At 54.2% G+C, this 22,010-nt stretch overlaps 1 protein-coding gene across 1 annotated transcript in view; it reads right to left on the minus strand.

Moving 5' to 3' along the window:
* The window catches only part of LOC102251057 (2'-5'-oligoadenylate synthase 3), a 40,171-nt gene that overhangs the window by 8,216 nt on the left and 9,945 nt on the right, over positions 1-22,010 (minus strand). Inside the window, exons 8-22 of the mRNA XM_014541165.1 lie at positions 21,208-21,458; positions 20,656-20,800; positions 19,539-19,712; positions 18,332-18,617; positions 17,281-17,456; positions 16,718-16,956; positions 15,458-15,605; positions 14,937-15,042; positions 11,338-11,642; positions 9,338-9,608; positions 7,719-7,897; positions 5,833-6,068; positions 4,948-5,090; positions 4,644-4,655; positions 1,253-1,413 (exon numbers count right to left, since the gene is read on the minus strand). Coding sequence (XP_014396651.1) covers positions 1,253-1,413; positions 4,644-4,655; positions 4,948-5,090; positions 5,833-6,068; positions 7,719-7,897; positions 9,338-9,608; positions 11,338-11,642; positions 14,937-15,042; positions 15,458-15,605; positions 16,718-16,956; positions 17,281-17,456; positions 18,332-18,617; positions 19,539-19,712; positions 20,656-20,800; positions 21,208-21,458 — 2,832 coding nt within the window. The remainder of the gene's footprint in view (positions 1-1,252; positions 1,414-4,643; positions 4,656-4,947; positions 5,091-5,832; positions 6,069-7,718; positions 7,898-9,337; positions 9,609-11,337; positions 11,643-14,936; positions 15,043-15,457; positions 15,606-16,717; positions 16,957-17,280; positions 17,457-18,331; positions 18,618-19,538; positions 19,713-20,655; positions 20,801-21,207; positions 21,459-22,010) is intronic.

Here is a 22,010-nt window from a genome sequence, read left to right on the forward strand (position 1 = left end):
GTGTGTGTGTGGTGTGTGTGTGGTGTGTGTGTGGTGTGTGTATGTGTGTATGTGTGTGTGTGGTGTGTGTATGTGTGTGTAATCTTTTAAAAGAGATTAAGGGGGAGGGAGAGAGAGATAGAAACATCAGTTATGAGAGAGAATCATTGATCAGCTGCGTCCTGCATGCCCCACACTGGGGATTGATCCTGCAACCCCGGGCATGTGCCCTGACCAGGAACCGAACCATGACCTCCTGGTGTACAGGTCAGCTCAACCACCGAGCCACGCCGGCCAGGCTCATTCCATTTTTGTAGAGAAAAGGATTCTTTTACCCACAGGTAGTAAATGCCTGGCTATGCGGGTTAGGGGCGAGAGGGGAGTATTCTGTTCCCTGTATACAGACCTTCAATTAATCCCTGTTCCAGCCCAATTCATTCAGGCAGACAGAGGGAAGAGGGTCAACCCATGGCCTTCAGGTCATGGACAAGCGTGATCCAATCCACTAAATCACTAGCTCAGCTGATGGGAGGAATCAGGCTCTAGTCCCTGAAGAAGAAAGAGGCCACCCTTTGGTTCATTATACACCACGCTTACAATCTTTCGTGGTTTGAATGGTGGCCCTGCAAAGGTAAGTCTGTGGGAATGCATGAATGCGATCTTACTTGGAAAAAGGGTCTCTGTAGATTTAACTAAATTAAGGATCTGCGGGCCCTAAATCCAATGACAAGTGTCCTTAAGAGAAGAGAAAGGGCCCTGACCAGTTTGGCTCAGTGGATAGAGCGTCGGCCTGCGGACTCAAGGGTCCAAGGTTTGATTCCAGTCAAGGGCATGTACCTTGGTTGCGGGCACGCCCCCAGTGGGGAGTGTGCAGGAGGCAGCTGATCGATGTTTCTCTCTCATCAATGTTTCTAACTCTCTATCCCTCTCCCTTCCTCTCTGTAAAAAAATCAATAAAATATATTAAAAAAAAGAGAGAAGAGAAAGGGAGAAGACACACAGCGAGGAGGCGGTGACGAAGATGGGGGCAGAGACCTGAGTGATGCAGCTACAAGCCCAGGACCGCCACGGGTGCCGGCAGCCCAGGATGCTCGCAGAATAAAAGTATGTTGTTAATGACAGAAGCAGTCCCTCGGCACCACCCCACCCCACCCCGAGCAGCAGCGTCCTGGTTGCTGCCCTCCCCAATGCCCTTCCTCATCCTTTGCCTCTGCTGGGAGACGGCGCCAGCCACTGCTTAGTAATCCCTGTGGAGAGAAAGGCCAGTGCTCACCTTGATGGGCTTCTGGACCTTCGTAGCGGAATGCCGAAAGCAGATTTCTTTAAGGAACTTCGAGATGATGCCAACAGCTGTCTTGATCTGAATGTTGACAGTTTTCGTGGGCTGGAGAAAGTCCTTGATGAATTTATCCAGAAGGTGGCCTGGGGTCTCATCCCGTCTCTCCCTCCTGCTCTCCAACCCAGGTATCTTTGTGGTCCTTACTTCTTATAGTGACACTAGAGGCCCGGTGCACGAAAATTCATGCACTGGGGGGGGTCCCCTCAGCCTGCCTGTGCCCTCTTGAAGTCCAGGAGCCCTTGGGGGATGTCCAACTGACAGTGCAGGGAGCAGGCCTAAGCCACAGTCTGGCCTCCCTCTGTGGGAGGCGACAGCCTGGTACCACCCGCTCAGTGGCCCTGCCCCCCACCAACCGGTCGTTCCGCCATTCCGTTGATTTGCATATTGGGCTTTTATTATATAGGACTAGGGGCCCGGGGCACAAAAATTTGTGCACTGGGGAGGGGGTTCCCTCAGCCCAGCTTGCCCCCTATCACATACTGGGAGCCCTAAGGGATGTCCTACTACCTGCTCCCTGCTCCCTTGGGGAGTGGGCCTAAGCCACAGTCTGGCCACACTTTGTGGGAGTCGAACGGGCTGATCAGGGGAAGGCACCAGCCCCATCACCACACTGTTGCAGCCACTGCAAGTCAACAATTGCTGGCTGGCTCCGCCCTGGTTCCCCGCCTCTGCCGCCATCAACAATCCTTGGCTGGCTCCTCCCCGGCCCAAGCCTAAAGCCTCTGCTGGAGGCTTTAGGCCTGGGCCGGGGCACCCCCAGCTCCCGCTGCAGCCGATCGCTGGCTGGCTCCTCCCTGACCCAGGCCTAAAGCCTCCAGCAGAGGCTTTAGGCTTGGGCCGGGGAGGAGCCACCCAGCCAGCGATCGGCGGCGGCGGGAGCTGGGGGTGCCCCGGCCCAGGCCTAAAGCCTCAGTCTGTGGCTTGGAGCCGACATATGCAAATTAGCCGCCATCTTGGTTGTCAGTTAATTTGCATATACTCACTGATTAGCCAATGAAAAGGGTAGCGGTCGTACGCCAATTACCATGTTTCTCTTTTATTAGTGTAGATATCCCAGGGACATATTTGAGTTTAGCGGGTACCCAGAGACAATACTCTCCCCTAGTTGAGAACTGAATCCTTCTCCCCAGGGGCCCTTCATGCCCCTGTCTCCACACTGTTTCCAGCTGTGGCATCGTCAGTCGTGGCCAGCACTCTTCAGCTTCCCCTCCTCCTCTGTCCCTCCCTTCCTTTCCTATTCCCTGTGGCTATGACAGATTTCTGATGATCATACTCATTTCTTTTCCCAGGTTCTATCGGCTTCTGTTAAACATGCGGGGACCCGGAATTGGTTTCCAGGGCTGCCGTGACAAATTACAACTGGGTGGTGTAAAGCGACAGAAGTTCATTCTTTCACAATCTGGAGACTAGAGATCCAAGATGAAAGTGTGGGCAGGTCATGCTCTCTCTGAAGCCCCCAGGGGAGGCCCTTCCTGGCCTCTTCTAGCTTCTGGTGGCACCAGTCACCCTTGTGCCCCTTGCCTGGTACGCGCATCACTCTCACCCCTGCCTCTGCGTGCACATGACCTTCTCCCCTCTGTGTCTGTGTCCCTGTGTGTCTTCTTTTTGTTGTAGTTGTTAATCCTCACCCCTGGATATTTTCCCATTGATTTTTAGAGAGAGTGGGGGTGGGGTGGGGGGAGAAGGGACAGAGAGAGAGAAACATCAATGTGAGAGAGACACATCGACCGGTTGCCTCCCTCACATGCCCCACCAGGGCCGGGGATTGAGCTTGCAACCGAGGTACATGCCCTTGACTGGATTCGAACCTGGGTCTCTTCAGTTGGCAGGCCGACACTCTATCCACTGAGCCAAACCGGCCAGGGCTCTGTGTATCTTCTTATAAGGACACTGGTTATTGGAGTCAGGTCGCATGCGAGTCTAGGTGGCCTCATCTTAACTAATCACACACACACACACACACACACACACGAACTGTCCCACCAAATGTGGGCAGCGTTGAACACTGGGCATCTAGGTGAAGGGCATTTACGTGGAGGGCTTTTAGGTGAAGTGCACTGACAATTTTTGCAACATTTCTATCCATTTGAAAGTTTTCAGAATAAAATGTTGGGAGAAACATGTTTTAAACAGCTGTCTTGCCCTAGCCGGTTTGGCTCAGTGGATAGAGCATTGGCCTGCAGACTCAAGGGGCCCGGGTTCGATTCCGGTCAGGGGCATGTACCTTGGTTGCGGGCACATACCGAGTGGGGAGTGTGCAGGAGGCAGCTGATCGATGTTTCTCTCTCATTGATGTTTCTAACTCTCTGTCCCTCTCCCTTCCTCTCTGTAAAAAATCAATAAAATATATTAAAAAAAATAAAAAAAATAAACAGCTGTCTTAGGAGGCTGGGAGCAAAGCCCAGGAGTCTGGTGAAAGTGGGGGGGAGGGGTGACCGCTCAGAGGGTCCCGATCCTTCTGCATCCAACTAGGGCTCCCTGTTCACAGGGAGCTTCACCTCTGGGGCTCAGTTCATTTACATCTACGTTTACTTCCCAGACCTTTGCTCAACTGGCCCTCAAGTTTCTGTGCAGATAGAAGACAGACTCTGCCTCCCCTCAGTTGGGCATAAAGGAGTCCCGTTCTGTGAAATGTGGGATTTCGGTGACTTCTCTGGCCTCACTGATGGGTTTGTGCCCCTCGCCCCGCCCTACGACCCCAAGGAGCATTTACGGCGTCAGATAAGCTCTGGGAGCGCAGGGGGATTCTGTGTCAATAGATTTGCTTCTCCTTTGGGGGATGGAAGGGGCAAAGTGAATGTCTCGGGTTCAAAGCCGGCCCCTCCAATAGTCCTCCTGTCTCCAGCCCCACTTCTCGCTCTGGCCCCGCACACTTGCTGGAATGGCGCTCAGAGCCTGTCCCGGCACCCACAGGGGTGAGAGTCACCCACTTCCCTTGGGCTCTGCTCCATTTCATCTGCCACCCCACGCCCACCTACAGAAACGAACCCAAATCTCTCCCCTGCAGGTGCCGCCCCTTTGCTTTTTGTTCAATCTGTACTTTACTATCATTTTCTCAGAAGGGGAGGCCCCCAGTGGCAGGTTGTGGACTGAATTATGTCCCCACAAAAGATACGGTGAAGTCCTAATCGATGAATGTGAACTTATCTGGATATAGGGTCTTTGCAAGAGGCAATCGAGTTAGGTGAGGTCATTCGGGTGGGCCCAAATCCAATATGCCCTGGGTCCTAATAAGAAGAGGAGAGAGGCGCCGAGACCGACAGCCTGGGGGGAAGACCTTGTGAAGACACAGAGGGGAAGGCCATGAGACCATGAAGCAGAGATGGGAGTGATGCTGCCACAAGCCAAGGACTGCTGACAACCACCGAGTTTGGGAGAGGCATGGAAGAATCTTCCTCTAGAGGCTTCAGAGGGAGCACAGCCCTGCCAACACCTTGAGCTTGGACTTCGAGTCCTCAGGACTGTGACAGCAAACATCTCTGCTGCTTTAAGCCGCCCAGGGCTCAGGCTTTGTTACAGCAGCCCGAGGCCCGACACACGGTGATCTCGAGGAAGACTGCAGCCGGGTGTCGGGAGGAGGAGGGCCCTCCCTGACGCATGACAGGAGCTATATTTGGAACGCCCTCTCACCAGAACATTCCAAGATGGTCCAGGTGACTCTCTCAGGCTGAGAGAAAATAACCAGTTTTGAGCTTCTATTTTTAGCAGTCGCCAGCACGTCTCATCTTTGCTCACCATATTGGTGGGGTCAGTTGGATCCAAGATGACTGGCCTATGAATTCCATTAGATTATAAAAAAAAAAAAATCAGTTGGGCTGCTTGTGGGAAGGGAAATCAGCTTTAGGGAGAGAGGCCTAGACTGGGCTTCTGGTAATTCCTGTGGTTTCTCTCAATTGCTGAGGCGCTTTGCGTCCAGCCTCTCTGGTCCTGTGCTCTCTGGTTGACAGAGAGAGGCGTTCCATTAATCTATATATATAAAAGCCAAAGCAACCATTACAACCAGTCAACTGGTCAGTATGACGAGGCACTGACCACTAGGGGGCAGACACTCAACGCAGGAGCTGCCGCCTGGTGGTCAGTGCACTACCACAGCCAATCTACCATGACCAGCAACCTCCCGCAGTCTCTTCCTCCAGCCGGTGGGCTGGTCCTGATCTACTCCGATCAGGCCCAGGGACCCCACCTGTGCACGAATTTGTGCACCAGGCCTCTAGTCATGTAATAAGATGGCCTCTTCCTGTGGACCTTTCTTCTCTCTTAGCCTCTGCCTTCTGTAAAGGGAAATACCTCGCAAGGGTTTGTCTGGAGCACAAAATGTGATGATGGTTTGTAATGTAAAAGAAAGCATGGGTCAGGGTTCCTCCCTCAGACCTCTCCTCGCCTCCCTGCCCAGTGCTGCTGGCATCTGTGTGGCACACCCCTGGCTGGAAGGGACAGGGGTGAGTGCTCATTCTAAAGGGGCACAGTCTGGCACGCAGATGGAGAGGGAAAGAGAGGGCCACGGAAGTTGGTACCTTGATGATCGGATCTGGTTCAGCATGACGTTCCGGACGGTCTCATCCTCAAAGTTGTAGTTGACTGTCCAATAGACACACAGCTGCTCCTGCTTCTCGATGAGCTCTAGGACAGTTCTGAGGCCTTGAACTATGTCAAAGTCTTCCTCTCTACACCCCTCTTCCCAGGCATAGACGGTGAGCAGCTCTAGAGCATACGAGGGTGGCAGGGATCGATGCTCCCACCATTTCTGGCACTGCGGGAGAAGAATGGGGCAGCAGCTAACTTAGAGACCCAGTTCTTCCCATGTCAGGGCTCTGAAATCAAGAAACCAGCTCGGCCGGTGTGGCTCAGTGGTTGAACGTCGACCCCTTGAATCAGGAGGTCACGGTTCAATTTCCGGTCAGGGCACAGACCCCGGTTTCAGGCTCGGTCACTGGGCGGGGTGTGTGCGGGAAGCATCCAATAGGTGTTTCTCTCTCTCTCCCTTCCTTTCTCTCTAAAATCAATAGAAACATATTTAAAAATAAATCTTAAGCCGAAACCGGTTTGGCTCAGTGGATAGAGCGTCGGCCTGCGGACTGAAAGGTCCCGGGTTCGATTCCGGTCAAGGGCATGTACCTGGGTTGCGGGCACATCCCCAGTGGGAGATGTGCAGGAGGCAGCTGATCGATGTTTCTCTCTCATCGATGTTTCTAACTCTCTATCTCTCTCTCCCTTCCTCTCTGTAAAAAATCAATAAAATATATTTAAAAAAAAAATAAATCTTAAGTCAAACCATTGTAAATCAAGGCCCATCTGTATTTGGCAGTATTCCCTAAAGTTAAATATGTACCTATTCCTCATTGTGCACACACACATGCATACATGTATGCCATGTGTATATGTATGCGCACACACATATGTTTTCATATACATATACTTTATAACCCAGCAGTTCCATGCCTGCATATTTACTCAAGAAAAAGGAGTGCTTGCCCAGCCGGTGTGACTCTGGTTGAGCATTGACCTATGAACCAAGAAGTTCAATTCCTGGTCAGGGCACAAGCCCGGGCTGCGGGCTCAATCCCCAGTAGGGGGCATGCAGGAGGCAGCCGATCAATGATTCTCTCTTATTATTGATGTTTCTATCTCTCGCTCCCTCTCCCTTCCTCTCTGAAATCGATAAAAGAAAATGTATATTTTAAAGAGGAATCTGAAATTTACAAAAACACATTCAGGGAATACCCATAGTCACATAATTCATAACAGCCCCAATTTGGAAATGGCCCAAATGTCCATCAGCAGAGGAATGGGTAAATGTGTGGATAGTAATACAATGGAATATTACAAAACAATGAAAAAAATGACAACCACATGCACCAACATGGACAAATCTCTCAGACATAATGTTGAACAGAAGACAGCAGACTGCCCTGGCCGGTGTAGCTCAGTGGATAGGGCGCCGGCCTGCAGACTGGAGGGTCCCGGGTTTGATTCTGGTCAGGGCACATGCCTGGGTTGCGGGCTCAATCCCCAGTGTGGGGCATGCAGGAGGCAGCCAGTCCATGGTTCTCTCTCATCATTGATGTGCCTCTCTCTCTCCCTCTCCCTTCCTCTTTGAAATCAATAAAAATATATTTTTTAAAAAAGAAGACAGCAGACACAATGTACATACAGTCAGACTCCATTCATATCAAGTTGAAAAGCAAGCAAAATGAATTTGTGGTGACAGCTGTTAGGTTAGTGGGCTGTTTGGGGGAGTGTTCACTGGGAGTGGGCTTGAAGCCACTCCCTGAGTTTTGCTTAAAACAATATAAAACGCATCGAGCTGTATACCTAAGATTGTTGTCCTTTACTGGATTGCAAGCTATTGTGACCCAAAGGAAATGGACGACAGCCAGAGGTAATGCAACATGAAACTGACCTGTTGATGCCAGGCCTTTACCAAGAGGGTCAAATCCTTCAGCTTCCTGGGATGGTTGTTAAAAAAATTCTGCTGGAGTTTTGTGAAGCAGACGGAGAATCCACCGGGGCTGGCTTTTGCCTGGTCCAAGGCTCTTTTGAGGTCTCGATAGGTCGAGGGGCTGGGCTTGCCGCTCAAGTCTGGCAGGAAAGAGAAGAAGGACTTGGAAGGTTGGGTGTGGGTTGGTAGCAAACTGCCTCCTCTGGCAGAGGGCAGGTCTGTCTGCTTAAAAGGTGCGGGGTGGCTGGCCCTGCTCGGTGACAAATGAAGTCTAAAATGACCATCATGCAAATGCTATGGCGCTGGCTGACGACAAGACCAGCGAGAGCAGAGGAAAGGAGAAACGATTGTAAATGAAAAAAGAAGGCGTTCCAAGTGAGTGGGGAAAAGATGGTTTCTTTGAAAAATGGTATTGGCCTACACCTGGAAGAAAATGAAGTTTATATATCACATACAGTATATCCCGCTAGTGAGCCCATCAGTGAGCGCTGCAGTTCAGGGTCAAGGGTACAGGCACCTTGAGGAGGCAGGTGCAGGCAGAGCCCCGGAGGCTGGGATGGCTGCCGGGTGGCAGGTGCACTCCCCGCAGCACTGAGCCTGGGAGGTAGGGTGATGCAGGGCAGTGGCTCTCAGACTGGGGTGCCAATCAGAATCCTGCTGCACAGCTAATATGAACACAGGCTCAGGAGCCTCCTGTGTGAATGAGGCAGGTGAGTGGATTAAACAACTGTGGTACATCTACACAATGGAATACTACGCTGCTATAAAAAAGGAGGAACTCCTACCGCTTGCAACAGCATGGATGGAACTGGAGAGCATTGTGCTAAGTGAAATAAGCCAGTCGGAGAAAGATAAATATCACATGATCTCACTCATATGTGGGATATAATGATCAACATAATTTGATGAACAAGAATAGATCCAGAGACAAATGGCAGGGAAGGGGGGATTAGAGAGCAACCAAAGGACCTGTATGCATGCATATTAGCATAATCAATGGACACAGACACTGGGGCGATGGGGGCTGGCCCGGGGTGGGAATGGCTTGGGGGGGGGTCGTCAAGTGAAGAAAAAGGAGACATATGTAAAACTTTAGTCAATAAATAAATTTAAAAAAAAAGTCAATGAGGAGCCCCAACTGGTTTTGCTCAGTGGATAGAGCGTCGGTCTGCAGACCAAAGGGTCCTGGGTTTGATTCCGGTCAAGGGCATGTACCTTGGTTGCAGGCTCCTCCCCAGCCCAGGCCCTGGTCAGGGCTCGTGCAGGACGCAACCAATCAATGTGTTTCTCTCACAACGAAGTTTCTCTCTGTCTCTCCCCACTCCCTTCCACTCTCCCTAAAAATCAATGGAAAAATATCCTCGGGTGAGGACTAACAACAACAACAACAAAAAGCCAATGAGGAGATGGGGAGAAGTCCTAGAGAAGAGAGAAAGCCAGGGTAGGAGGGACTTCCTCTCTTGAAGGCCTCCACTTCGGAAAGCACCAAAGGTACCTATCCACCATCCCTCTCTTGGACTTTGCTCTCTCAACACACCCCTCACAACCCACCCCCACCCCCACATACCCCGAGGGCTCACCCAGAGCATCGAAGGCGGGCAGCACGTCAAAAGTGACGCTCTGCCATTGTGTGGACAGCCGGATGGTGAGGTCAACATAGGACCTCTGCATCTCCATCTTGACTGTCAGCTTCCTTTCGAGCTGACAAGCTCTCAGCCGCTCCCAGATTTTGTCGAGGATTTCATGTTGGTTTTCCTTCTGGTCCTGGAATTTTTCAAGGTCACTGATGAAGATGACAAGGGTACCATCGGAGTTGCCCTTTAAGACCGTTTTCCGGCCATAGGAGCCACCCTGCCAGCAACAGAGAAGCAGGTGTGAGAGTCTGGAGCCTTTGGGGGTCACGGCACTCCCCAGGAGGCAGTAGTCTTACTTAACTTGAGAAAGCGCCCCAAATGTCACCATAGTCTTAAAGTTGAGAGGCAGGCGTCCATTGGTCCCCCCAAAGACCAGGGTGCCCATAGCAATACTCTTCATACTAGCCCCAACCTGGAGGAAACTCCTGTGGATAAATGCGGTGTATCCACGCAGTGGAATACTGGACAGCAGTGAAATGACAAACACCACCTGCCCACACGACAGACATTTCCTGAACAGGGTGGGTCAAAGAGACCAGACACGAAAGCCACACAGGGCGTGGACTCATTTATCCAGGGTGACCAACGGGTCCCGTGTACCCAGTGTTAGCGTCGAAAGACCCATGTCCCAGAAAACCCCTCGGCCCCAGGCAAACTGGGATGCGTGGCCCCCTTACATGTAGACGAAGTTAAAAACCGGCAGCATGATCTCTGCCGTCAGGAGGCAGGAGGGCGCTGCCCTGGGTGAGGGCGCTGACAGGACAGGGAGTGCAGGGGCCCTCGGGGGCTGGGAATGTTTATTTATTTTAAAAATATATTTCTTTATCGATTTCAGAGAGGAAGGGAGAAGGAGAGAGAGAAACATCAATGATGAGAGAGAATCATTGATCGGCTGCCTCCGGCACTCCCCCCACTGGGGACCAAGCCCACAACCCAGGCATGTGCCCCTGGCCGGAATCGAACCCAGGACCCTTCAATCTGCAGGCTGGCGCTCTATCCGCTCAGCCAAGCCGGCCAGGGCAGGGCTGGGAATGTTTTGCTTCTTGAGCTGGGTGTAGCTTACACATCTCCGTTGTTCGTGGCAATCCAAACAGGCTGCATACTTAGCTCTGTGCGTTTATCTTTTTATATGTTTATTTTAATTAGAATAAGTTAATTAATACTGAGAGGCAGGATGGTGCTATTAAATAACTTCCCTGTGCCTCAGTTTCCTCCTCTGGGCCAAGGCAGGAGACACTTCCTGCTGGGGCTAGTAGGTGTGTGTGACGGCAGAGGCGAGGTAGCACGCGGCTGCAGAGAAGCGAGTCTCCAGCGCCGGAGAGCATGGCGGTGGAAGTGGGGCTCTCCAACCCGCTCCCTGCCCTAGGGTCCTGGCACCTTCCCAGCACCCTTTCCTCCCCGAAGGCCCAGGATCTTTAGCCTCAGCCCTGGGGTTTGTGCCCATAGCACCAACCATTTCTAACTGACGAGAGCTCCCAGCCCCCACTTGCTGGAAATGCCACCACCGTGCAACTTTTGGGTAGTTTCACCGAAGTCCTTTAGCCTCAGTTTACTGCTCTGTAAATAAGAAGGATAGAACAATAGCAGGGAGTAATCACAGCTAATTTACTGAACACGAACCATGTACCAGCCCTTGTACTAAGAACGTTATATGCTCAAGCCTCACAACACTTTCAGATGGGTATTGTTCCTCTCCCATTTCATAGATTCGGAGACTGAAGCACAGAGAGGTTAAGCAACCTACCCCGGGTCACACAGTAATAAGGGGCAGAGCGGACTTCAGAGTCTGTGCTCCTAAACTCTAAACTATCTCCCATCCTCTCTCTGAGGGTGGGGCGGACAGGATGATGTATGGTGCCCCCAGGGCCTGGCACACAGTAGGTGCTCAGCACCAAGTCACTCTGACTTCCGATAACCAGGAGCCCCGACCCCGGCCCTCCACTCACTTTGGCGACATCTATCACCATGGGAGGCTCCGTGGCTTCCTGCAGGGCGGCACAGATGGTGTCCACAGCCTCATCGATCTGTCTCTGACAGTCTTCAGTCGGCCTCAGTGAGGTCTGGATATACTCATCCAGTTTCTGAGCCGGTACCAAGTACACCGTTTCTGGGCAGCTGCTGGATAGCCAGTTGCCCATTGCTGCTGCCGGCTGCCTGCCAGGGCGACAGCTCACGGCAGAGCAGGAGGCAGAGGAGGAAGAGGATCTCTGGGCTGAGAGCTTGGAAGCTGGGAAGAGCCAGGAAACCGAAACTGACCAGCGTTCTCAGCTGACTTCCTCAATCCAGAGCTCTGCCCGCCCCTCAGCTCAACCTGCCTCTCAGCTGCTCCCGGGGAGGTGTCCTCATGGAGAAACGCGCAGCTGCTGGAGCTGGATGCGCGCTAGACCTGCGCCCTTGAGCACGCCGCCTGCCTCTTTGAGCCTCGACTTCCCCCTTTGTAAAATGGGGACAGCAGTGGCGTCTCTCTTATTGGGCGAATGCAGGAATAAAATAGTACCTGCCAAGCGCTTAGCACAGGGCCGGGCAGGTCGCTACTGCTATAGAAGTGTTTGCTAAGCAAATAAAATTTTTTAGTGGCAGAGTTCTTCCTTGAAGCCCCTTTCTCCTTCTTCCTGTTCCCAGGGACCTGAGAAGTCAGACTCCGTGAGAGCGGCAAGGAGAGAGACTCAGAGAGGTGACGGACTTGCTCGGGGACACACAGCGAGACGAGGGCTGAGCTGGGCTCAGCGTGCTCGGTGGGTGGGAGCGTCCGTGGGCCCAGTTCCGCAGCATCCGTGGAAACCTGCACGGCCTCATCAGCCACTTCCCTCACCCAGCAAGGACGGAAACAAGCTCAGAGAAGCACACGGGTCGGAGGGGAGACAGATGTGCAACTCCCGCCCGGAGCTATGAAAACGAAACTCCCAGAGGCCTCGAGGGCTGCCTCAGAAGCAAACACCCCCAAGGTGTGGGTTCTTCACCCCCATGGCAGTCCCTCTCTGCCATGAGGATTAAGTTCATATGTCGACTTGGCTGGGCCAAGGTACCCAAATATTTGGTCAAACATTATTCTAGATCTTTCTGGGAAGGTACTTTAAAGACGAGACTGACATTTAGACCAGTGGACTTCGAATAAAGCGACTACACTCTAGCATGTGGGTGGGTCTTGTCTAATCAGTTGAGGGCCTGTATGTAAAAAAGGCTGACTTCCCTTGAGGAAGTGGGGGATCCCACCAGCAGATGCCTTCAGCCTGGAGCTGCCTCAGCTCCTCCCTGGGCCGCCCTCCTGCCAGCCTGCCTTGCAGAATTTGGACTTGCCAACTTCCACAACATCACGAGCCAGTTCCTTAAAAGAAATCTCTAGATCTACCTCTGTCTATCCTATTGGTTCTTTTTTTTTTCTCGTAGAACTTTGACTATTACACCTGTCCATTCAAGGTCCTTCCTTGCCCTTGTCTGACTTTCACTGTAACACTTAGAGATCAGCTGGGCAGGGGTCATAAGGCTCCCTTTTTAGGTAAAAATGTGGAGGCTCAGAGAGGTGGAAACACTTGCCCAAGGTCACACAGCTAGTACATTGTCTGGCTGGGCTCTAACCCCACTCTACCCGATTCCAAAGTCCATGCTTTTTTTTTATTTTTTAAAGATTTGATTCTGAAATAATTTGAAATACTGAGAAAATGTGTGAGGTGAGTACAAAGAACTCCCTCTTCTATCCTCACCTGGAATAGTTCACATTTGCCCTTATTCTGTATGCAGAATGAGACATCGTATCAGCAGTCTCATTACGGAGCCATCTGAGACCCTCACCCGGAATAGTTCACATTTGCCCTTATTCTGTATGCACATCGTATCAGCAGTCTCATTACGGAGCCATCTGAGAGCATGTTGCAGATATTATGCCCCTTTGCTCTTTTTTGTTTAAAATCTTTGGTTTTTTGAGCAGATTTAGGTTCATAGCAAAATTGGGCAGAAGGCCCAGTGATGTCCTATGTACTCCCTGCCCCCACACATGCACAGCCTCCCGACCAAGGTGGGGCATTTGTTACAACCGATGACTCTATGTGGACACATCATAATCACCCAGACCCTTCCCTCTGAAATCCTTCCATCTGTGTCCCCTAAGAACGGGGCTGCTTCCTCTCCGCCTCCCGGGCCGCCCCTCTGGGAGGGACCACGCCCTCACCCACTCAATAGACATTCACGGTGCCTGTGCTTAAATCCTTCCATCTGTGTCCCCTAAGAACCGGGCCGCCCCTCTGGGAGGGACCACACCCTCACCCACTCAATAGACATTCACGGTGCCTGTGCTGGGAATGCGGTCCCGGACGCTGGCCCCGGCCCTGGGCCTCCACTCCTCCCCGTGCTACCCGGGGTGGGAGGCCAGATGCTCACTTCTCAGACCCCCTGTAGCCAGATCCTGGCTGTAATTTTGTTTATTTTAAAGGAGACACAGAAGCACCCCCTGCAGCCCTGGTGGCCCAGTCCTGGGGGATGTGTGTGGCTGTGGGAGTCCACGTCCCTGGTCTGGACCCCAGCTTTGTGGGAGAGGCGGTGGGCAGAGCAGCAGCAGCTTCCTCTGATCCAGTCGCGGTGGTCCAATAACGAAACTAGCACCCAGGTGGCCCCAGCCTCCTTCCGCCGGTCCAGGGTTGGACGGAATTCCTTTCCACTTCCGATTCCGGAGTGCTTTCTGTTTTCCGTGCTGGTCCTGGACTGAGGGGGACAGTGTGTCTGCACTGGAGGTCAGGAGTGCCCCCTGCACGCGCCGGGTGGGTTTGCTCTGGAGGCAGAGGCAGGCTGGCACTGTCGCTAGGGCACTGGCTCACATGTAGGCCCTGGGCATGGAGGATCCCACCGGTGGCATTGTAGCAGGGCAGAAAAAAGACAGGAACTTGGTAAAAAACCAGAAAGGAAGTATGGCAAACTGGGGGGAGGAGCGAAACGGGACCAAAAGGAGGCCTCCAGTGAAAAGGCATCCGGTGAAGTGTGCAAGGACAGGGACCGCATGGCATGCATGTCCCACTCCCTCTGTCTGTGTCTGTGGCAGACATAAGCAGCCGATCCCGGCATGCTGTCTTTCTAGCAGCTGAGCTCAGAAAGCTTCTCAATAGCCCAGACGCGTACAGACTGTAGGTCTCTGAGCACTTCTTCCTGTACGCAGGCCAGGCGTTGCTAATCCATCACGGCACTCGTGCCACTACTTTTCTCTAGTGCATCCATGGCAGACATCACTAATTGATTAGGCCACTCCTCGCGGCTAGGCATCCATTCTTCAAAATCCTTTAACACGTAGGGCTCCGGACAGCCACAACCAACTGAGTGTGGCCGACAAATGAGATGAAAACTCTACCATCCCTGTGAAAAGTTCTTAGATTAGGGAAGGAGGAGCAGCCGCTGGGAGGTCAGAGGTGAGTGTCAGGAGGAAGGGTGCGAGCTGGTGTGGATGGGGAGAGAGAAGTCGGGGAGGGGGAGGAGGACATTCTCGGCAGGGGCAGATGCAGCTGAGACCAGAGGGTCACGAGGGTGATGAGGAAGCTGGAAACCCAGGAAGGCGCCCACCCACGCAGGCTGGACTCCAGCGTGTAGGCCGCGGGAGGCAGGGCAGTGTTTGAGTGCAGTGCCCGTTGGATACAAGGGGGGGATTCAATGGGCTGGGTGAGCAGAGTGGGCTGCGGGGAAGAGAGCTGAGTGGGAGGCAAGGATGTCCGTTGGGAGGCTGGACTGAATCTCTCTCTCTCTCTCTCTCTCTCTCTCTCTCTCTCTCTCTGACAATACGTGCGCGCGCACACACACACACACATCTGGCATGTGACCCTGAGTCTCCCCACGTGGAGGACTGGTGTCCATCTGTCCATCTGGCAGGACCACTGATTTTCCGGGCTTCACACAGCGGCCTGGGAAAGATGACAGAATATGTTGTTACCTCTAACCTTCCTAGAGACAATGGGAACAGACAGGACATGGAGGCGCGGGGGCACCTCTGGGCCATGACTGGGCCCTGCCCCTTTGGGAGAAATCATGCCCCTCCCCCAACCACACTGCCCCCCAACAAAGATGCTCCCTGCTGTCCCCCAGGTCTCTCACCCTCACTGGCCACGGCTGGATGGGGGTGCCATCTCTGCCGATGCAGCACAGGGAAGATATGCAGGCCTGAGCTTCCTTGGCCAGCAGGTCCCAGCGGGCATTGGGGCCCAGGTTGCCTGTCGGGTCTGCCGGATCCAGGATGATGGGCCTGCAATTCCCACCCAAGGTCAGTCCTCTTCCTGGCAGCATCTGGGTATCTACTTGCGGGATTGCTTGAACTGTTCTCCCCCTCACCCAACACTTTGCAGGGGGCAGGGGCAGGGCCCAGAGACTCCTCTGGGCTCCAGGCACACACTTGAGGGCAGATTGGAGAAGAAGCTACACACGAGCCCCTTCTGCCTTCTGTATCCAGGACAGACATTACTAATCAATCTCAGAGCTCAGGCCATGCGTGCCCCACCTGCATGGAAAGCAGGCATTGTTACTCAACCACAGCACTGGTTCCATCACTCTCCCCATCCATGGCCACTAACTGAGGAGATCACCCTTCTCAGCGGAGCTCATTCACAACCTCAGGATCTTTATCAACACATCACTCTATGTAGCCATTACCCACTGACGGGAAATACATCACCAAGTTGTGAAAGCGTCTTTGTTATCTCTGTAGCATTTCAGAGGCGGGCAAAACCCCACAGGATGGGGCAGCTTATGTTACCTGGGGGTTCGCAGGCAGGGTGGCCAGATTTAGCAAACACATATAGAAGATGCCCAGTTAAATTTGAGCTCCAGATAAACAATGAATACAGGTGTACTTTTTGTTTGTTTTATAAAAATTTTAAATATGTTTTTATTAATTTCAGAGAGGAAGGGAGAGGGAGAGAGAGAGAGAGAAATCAAAACATCAATGATGAGAGAGAATCATCGATCGGCTGCCTGCCGCACCCCCCACACTGGGGATCGAGCCCGCAACCCGGGCAGGTGCCCTAACTGGGAATCGAACCATGACCTCTGGGTTCACAGGTCAATGCTCAACCACTGAGCCTTTCTGCTAGGCAAGGGTGTTGGTTTTCTTAAGCATAAGTATATCCCAATGACTACATGGGCTATTCTTACACTAAAAAGTTCTTCATTGTTTATCCGAAATTCAAATTTAACGTGGGGTCTGGCATCTCACCCACAGCCCTGAGTCTCCCCACGTGGAGGGCTGGAAAGGAGCTCAGTCCTAGAAAGTGGGTTCCTGCCTCTGCTCTGTGCCCTCAGGAGGCAGGGAGAAAAGTGGCCTTGGGTCCCGGACTCTGGGATGTGGGGGTGGGTCCAAACCTGGGCTTGCGAAGCTGCTGCTCCAGGAAATCTCTGACGGTCTGGTCCTCACGGCTGTAGTTGACGGTCCAGTAGACGCAGAGCTGGCGGTACTGGGTGACCAGCTCCAGGACAGTGCGAAAGCCCTCGGCCATGCTGAACTGGGGGTCCTGCCCCCCCTGCTCCCAGGCATACACCGTCAGGAGTTCCAGCCCGTGCTGGGGGGGCAGAGAGCCCTTCCCCTTGGGCATCTTCTTGCACTAAGAAATGAGGAGAAAGATGATGTATCAGTCCATACAGCAGTGAAGAGGAGCCGTCAAACCCTCCCCAAACATTTACAGAGCCCCTGCTATGCCAGATGCCTTGCCTTGCACTGTTCCATCAACTCCTGTGATATAGGAATGCCAGCCCCATTGTACAGGTAAGAAAACTGAGGCCCCGCCGCTAGGAAAAACCTCCACCGACCCAGGGTTCCGGCCAGGGCTGGGCCTGCCTCCTCCCAGGAGAGAGCTCCAGAGGCAGAGCCCAGGGCCACCGGGAGGGGGTGGGACGGGGAGGGGAGGGGGCGCGTCCCTGTGCCGAACCTGCCGGTACCAGTGCTTCACCAGTCGGATCAGACTCTTGAGCTTGGTGGGGCGAGCGATGACGAAGTCCCGCTGCAGCTCTGTGAAGCAGGAGGAGTACTCGCCCGGGGTGTTGTAGCTGCAGATGAGGTCCACGTAGACTTGAGGCGGGGGCCTGGAGCCAGGGGCCAGCTGGCCTGGAGACGGGGAGAAGGTGACCCTCACCTCATTGAGGGGGAACACAGATGCGGCGTGACCCAGAGCTGAACCCCTGGTGAGAATCGGACTCCCTTTTCTGCCCCTCACACCCCACCTGCTTACCCACCGTGAAGGGAGGCTCCGCTCAGGGCTAACCTCTCCTCACCGACTCTCTGACTCTAACAAGGGAGATGCCCCTGCAGGTGACAGAAGTGTAGGCGAGAGCTGGTGTCACCCCGGTCCCAGGGCACTTGAAGGCGTTCCCTGGTATCCCAGCTCTCGCTCTCTGAACTAAGGAACTGGACAGATTCAGAGACATCTCTGGACCAATCTCTCCCTTGCTACTTGTTTTGCAAAATGCAGGCACCGGATACACTGAGATATGGGGGCGGGGGGGGGGGGGAGGAAGAGGGGGGGGGGGGGGGGGGGGGGATTGTCTCACTCTGCAAACTCTGCTATCCAGACTCTGAACTGAATAGATACAATAAGATTTGCATCTGTTTTGTTCGGGGATTTCCCCCGCTCTGTGCCTGGAAGTGTGCTGGGCACGTAGTAGGTGCACTTATGGACTGGACCGATTGAATGGGTCTGTGGCAGGCGGGGGAGGTGGCACACACATATTCGAAGCTGGGGATGCACTGAGACACTGGGGCTCAAGGTAGAGGAGTCCCCCGTCAAGGTCACCCAGATGCTGGTGGATCTGATGGAACGAGAAGCCAGCTCAGGGTCATTTTCTCCAGACCCTTTGCAGGGAAGTGGTGATAAACATATGCACCGACAATGCCTACGACTGAGCAGGCGCCCAGCCTCTGCCACCGTCCCTGGCGGCGCCGCCTCCGCCTTTCCCCTCTCGGGACAATGCCCGGCACCTCACCGAGGGCATCAAAGGCCGGCAGCACATCGCAGTCCACGCTCTGGTCCAGCATCGTCTGGGACGTCAGCGAGAAGCTCAGCACGCGGGGATTCTCCCACTTGGGGATGTCGAACTTCACCTCGAACTGCCGCGCCCGCTTACACGCCTCCAGCTGGGCTCGGATCTCTGAGATGACCTCGGCCCGCGTGCTCCCTTGCTCGGCGAACTGGCGGAAGCAGCTGAGGAACACCACCAGGTCGGCATCGGAGCGGCCTCGCAGCGCTGTTCCCTTCGCGGAAGAGCCGCGCTGGGGAGGACATGGCAGGTGGCTGGAGCCCTCAAGTCCTGCTTCATGGCCTCCTGCCCGAGCCGATGGGCTCTGGACTCTGAGTTAGGAACTTGCTGTGTGACCTTGGGCAGGTCACCTAATGTCTCAGTGAGTCGGGCTGCTGTCCTCAGGTGCTATGGAGGAGGAAGCAGGGAACAGGGAGGGGGAGGTATTTGCCTGACACTCTTTCCAGAGTTGACCTGTGTCTCCCGGTGACTCCAATTGTGAACCGAGGTCATATCTGATACAGCAGATCCTGTGACTCTTTGTCAACCCCCAGCACCCTTTCCTCCTGCTGGGATCAGCACTGGGCTTTCTTCGGGGGAATCACTGCTCTTCCACTCTCCACCCAGGAGGGCTGACTCTACCATGTGACCCAGGCGTGGCCAGCCAGCACACGGTGCCTCCCCAGCCCTAGTGACTGGTTAAGGGACACATCGCAAGGCCAATGAAACTCAATTCCCAGACTTCTTTGACTTTTGAGAAAAGAGAATTCCCCTTTTTAGAAGAGACGCCAAGGACCATCCCATGGACAGGCCCCATCCAAGCACAAGCAGGCAGAGCCCAAAGCTAGGAAGAAAAGCCGAGCCCTGACGATCCAGCATGGGCTCCTGGATCCAGCTGTGCCTGAAGGCAGCCTATTCCAGGCCGTCCATTCCCATCAGCCAACACATTCCTTTGTTGCTTCTCTGGAGTTGGCTGCCATGAGCAACCCAAAGGAATCTCTTGGGCCTATATGGGCCCTCCCTGGGCCATCTACCCGTGACCTTGTTCCACTTTCTCTTCTATGTCTGGCCTTGTGCTGGCTGCTGCAGAGCCCACGGAGTGGGTCAGGCCTGGTCTGGGCCGACATGAGATCACCGGCCTGCAGCCCTGGGCCCACAGCTCTCTGGAGCTCACCTTGACCACCTTGAGCACTTTGATGGGAGAGTTCTGGAAGCAGTTTTCCCTCAGGAAGGAGCAGATGGTGTCAACCGCCTTGTTCACCTGAGCCAGGAACTGGCGGTTGGGCTGGAGGAAGTCACTGATGAACTTGTCGAGGTCCCTGGCTGGGGTCTGGTACAGGAGCGTGGGCTGCAGAGGACACAGGTGGGACCAGGTGGAGAAGGACTGCCTGCGAATGCCCAGGCCCCACCCCTTGGCTTCCCGTGAGAACGAGACTCCCACGATCTCTTATGGCTCTTTTTCTTCTCAACTGGCTGTCAGATCGCAGCATTGGAGGGACCAGAGCTCAAGTTCTGGTTCTACCACCATCACAAAGCCTCAGTTTCTCCATCTTTTTTAAAAATATTTTTTTGTTGATTTCAGAGAGGAAGGGAGAGAGAGAAAGAAACATCAAGGATGAGAGAGAATCATTGATCAGCTGCCTCCTGCACACCCCACACTGGGGATCAAGCCCACAACCCGGGCATGTGCCCTGACCGGGAATCGAACCGTGACCTCCTGGTTCATAGGTCGACGCTCAACCACTGAACCACACTGGCCAGGCTTCCCCATCTTTAAATGGGGGCAAGAACGAGGCCCACGCCTCATGGATTGCCTTGATTGTGAAGCACTGGTTATGAGATTCTGCAAAATAGCAAATGCGATGGAATTCTATTCTTTGGGGAGCTGCTCGTGGCTATTGTGGTGGGTGGGGTTCCCCAGAAGCAGAGCTGAGGCGGGGATTTCTGTGCATGTGATTATCCGGGACAGGGCTTGCAGAAGGGGAGCGAGGGGAGCAGGAGCTGGTGGGGGAGGCTCAGCTGGAGAAAGCTCCCCCGCCCCCCACCAAAGCCAGAGCGGGCTCTGGAGCAGCAATTGTATCACAGAGTTGGTCCTGCCTTGCAACTGGGCGGGCCTTTTATGCGCATGTCACTCAAGCACTCGCTGGGATGGAAGGGCTGGTGCCTTGGCTGTAAGCCATCAGCTCCCAACACTCCTAGCAGCTGGGGATGTGGCACCGGCAGGGAAGGGGGACCTGGGACCCTGGGACGGGCACCAGCAGCGTCTTCCCCCTCCGGGGCCCACCTCTTACCATCACATCCCAGGGCTGCACGGGTGTCCCGTCTGCGCTCATGAAGCAGGCCTGCGTCTCCAGGGCGGCCGCTTCCTGGGCCAACAGCTCCCAGCTGCCCAGGCCCACGTTCCAGGTGGGGTCGGCCGGGTCCAGGATCAGGGGTCTGGGGCAGAGTGGGTGGGCAGGCGGGTGAGAATCCGTGAAGGAGCAGGGGGTGGGAGACCTCGGGAAGAGGTGTGGGGGCGGGAGAGCGAGAAGACTGTCAGCACCTTAGGGTTGGTGCAATCTTGCCCACGCACGGCAGGGTCCCTGCCTGGCCACCTTGGTCCGGAAGCTATTGGGTGACCCCTTAATCTGAGATGGGGATTGTCTTGTATTAATATAAGTGGTCCTGGCTTCCTCTGGGGGTCAGGTGTCCATTGCTTCCTCAGCAAAGAGTCCAGAAGGATGCAGAGCGAGGATGGGGCTGGGCCCCCCAAACCCCACCCTGGACCCCTCCTGGATGCAGTGACTCCAGGTGACAGTGGGGGGAAGGAGGATAGGGCGGGAGAGGAGGTAGTGGGTGTGCACCTGGGTTTCCGAAGCTGGCCGAGGAGGTGCGTTCTGAGAGCTGGGTCCTCAGAGCTGTAGTTGACCGTCCAGAAGACACAGAGCTGCTGGTGCTGCTGGACAAGCCCCAGGACGGTCCTCAGGCCTTCGGCCGTGTTGAAGCGGTCCTTCCCGCAGCCCTGCTCCCAGGCGAAGATGGTCAGCAGCTCCAGGGCGTAGGCTGGGGGCAGGGAGGCACGGGCTGGCTGCTCTCCTTTGTTCCTGGCAGCAACCTACGTTCCCCCCAAATCAAAGAGTCAGCGGAGTGAGCACTTACTGTCCGCTGAGCATGGCCCTCCTTGGAGAAGGCAGGGAATGTAGAAAACACAAAACACAACAGAAAGAATAGAACCTTGGGGCTGGCCTGGCGCACGCTTCTCATTTTACAGGTGAATGAACTGAGGTCCAGAGCGGGGCAGTGACCTGTCCAAGGTCGCAGAGAAGCTCAGACTTGGTCTGTGCCTAGCGTCTTTCTAACGGGAGTGGGGTCGGCGACACAGTCATCTTGGCATTTCAACACCCATAACCAGTTAGCAGCAGTGGGTGGTCAGCAGATGTTGGTTGAATAAGTGAGCTGGCATTCAGAGGGTATTTGCTGCGGGGGCTCTGAAGGATGCTCAGGAGCTAGCAGAGCTTGCAAAGGAGATGGTGATGGAGGAACAACATAAGCAAAGGCTTGGAGGTGAGAAACAGCAGGGGAAGCATCAGCAGTGTGAGGAGAGAAGGCTAGAGAGGGCGGGGAACGCCAATCACAAGGTACACGAGGATTTGGGGACGTGATGGAG

This window comes from Myotis brandtii, unplaced genomic scaffold (genome assembly GCF_000412655.1).
Source record: "Myotis brandtii unplaced genomic scaffold, ASM41265v1 scaffold1064, whole genome shotgun sequence".
In the NCBI taxonomy this organism is placed as follows: domain Eukaryota; kingdom Metazoa; phylum Chordata; class Mammalia; order Chiroptera; family Vespertilionidae; genus Myotis; species Myotis brandtii.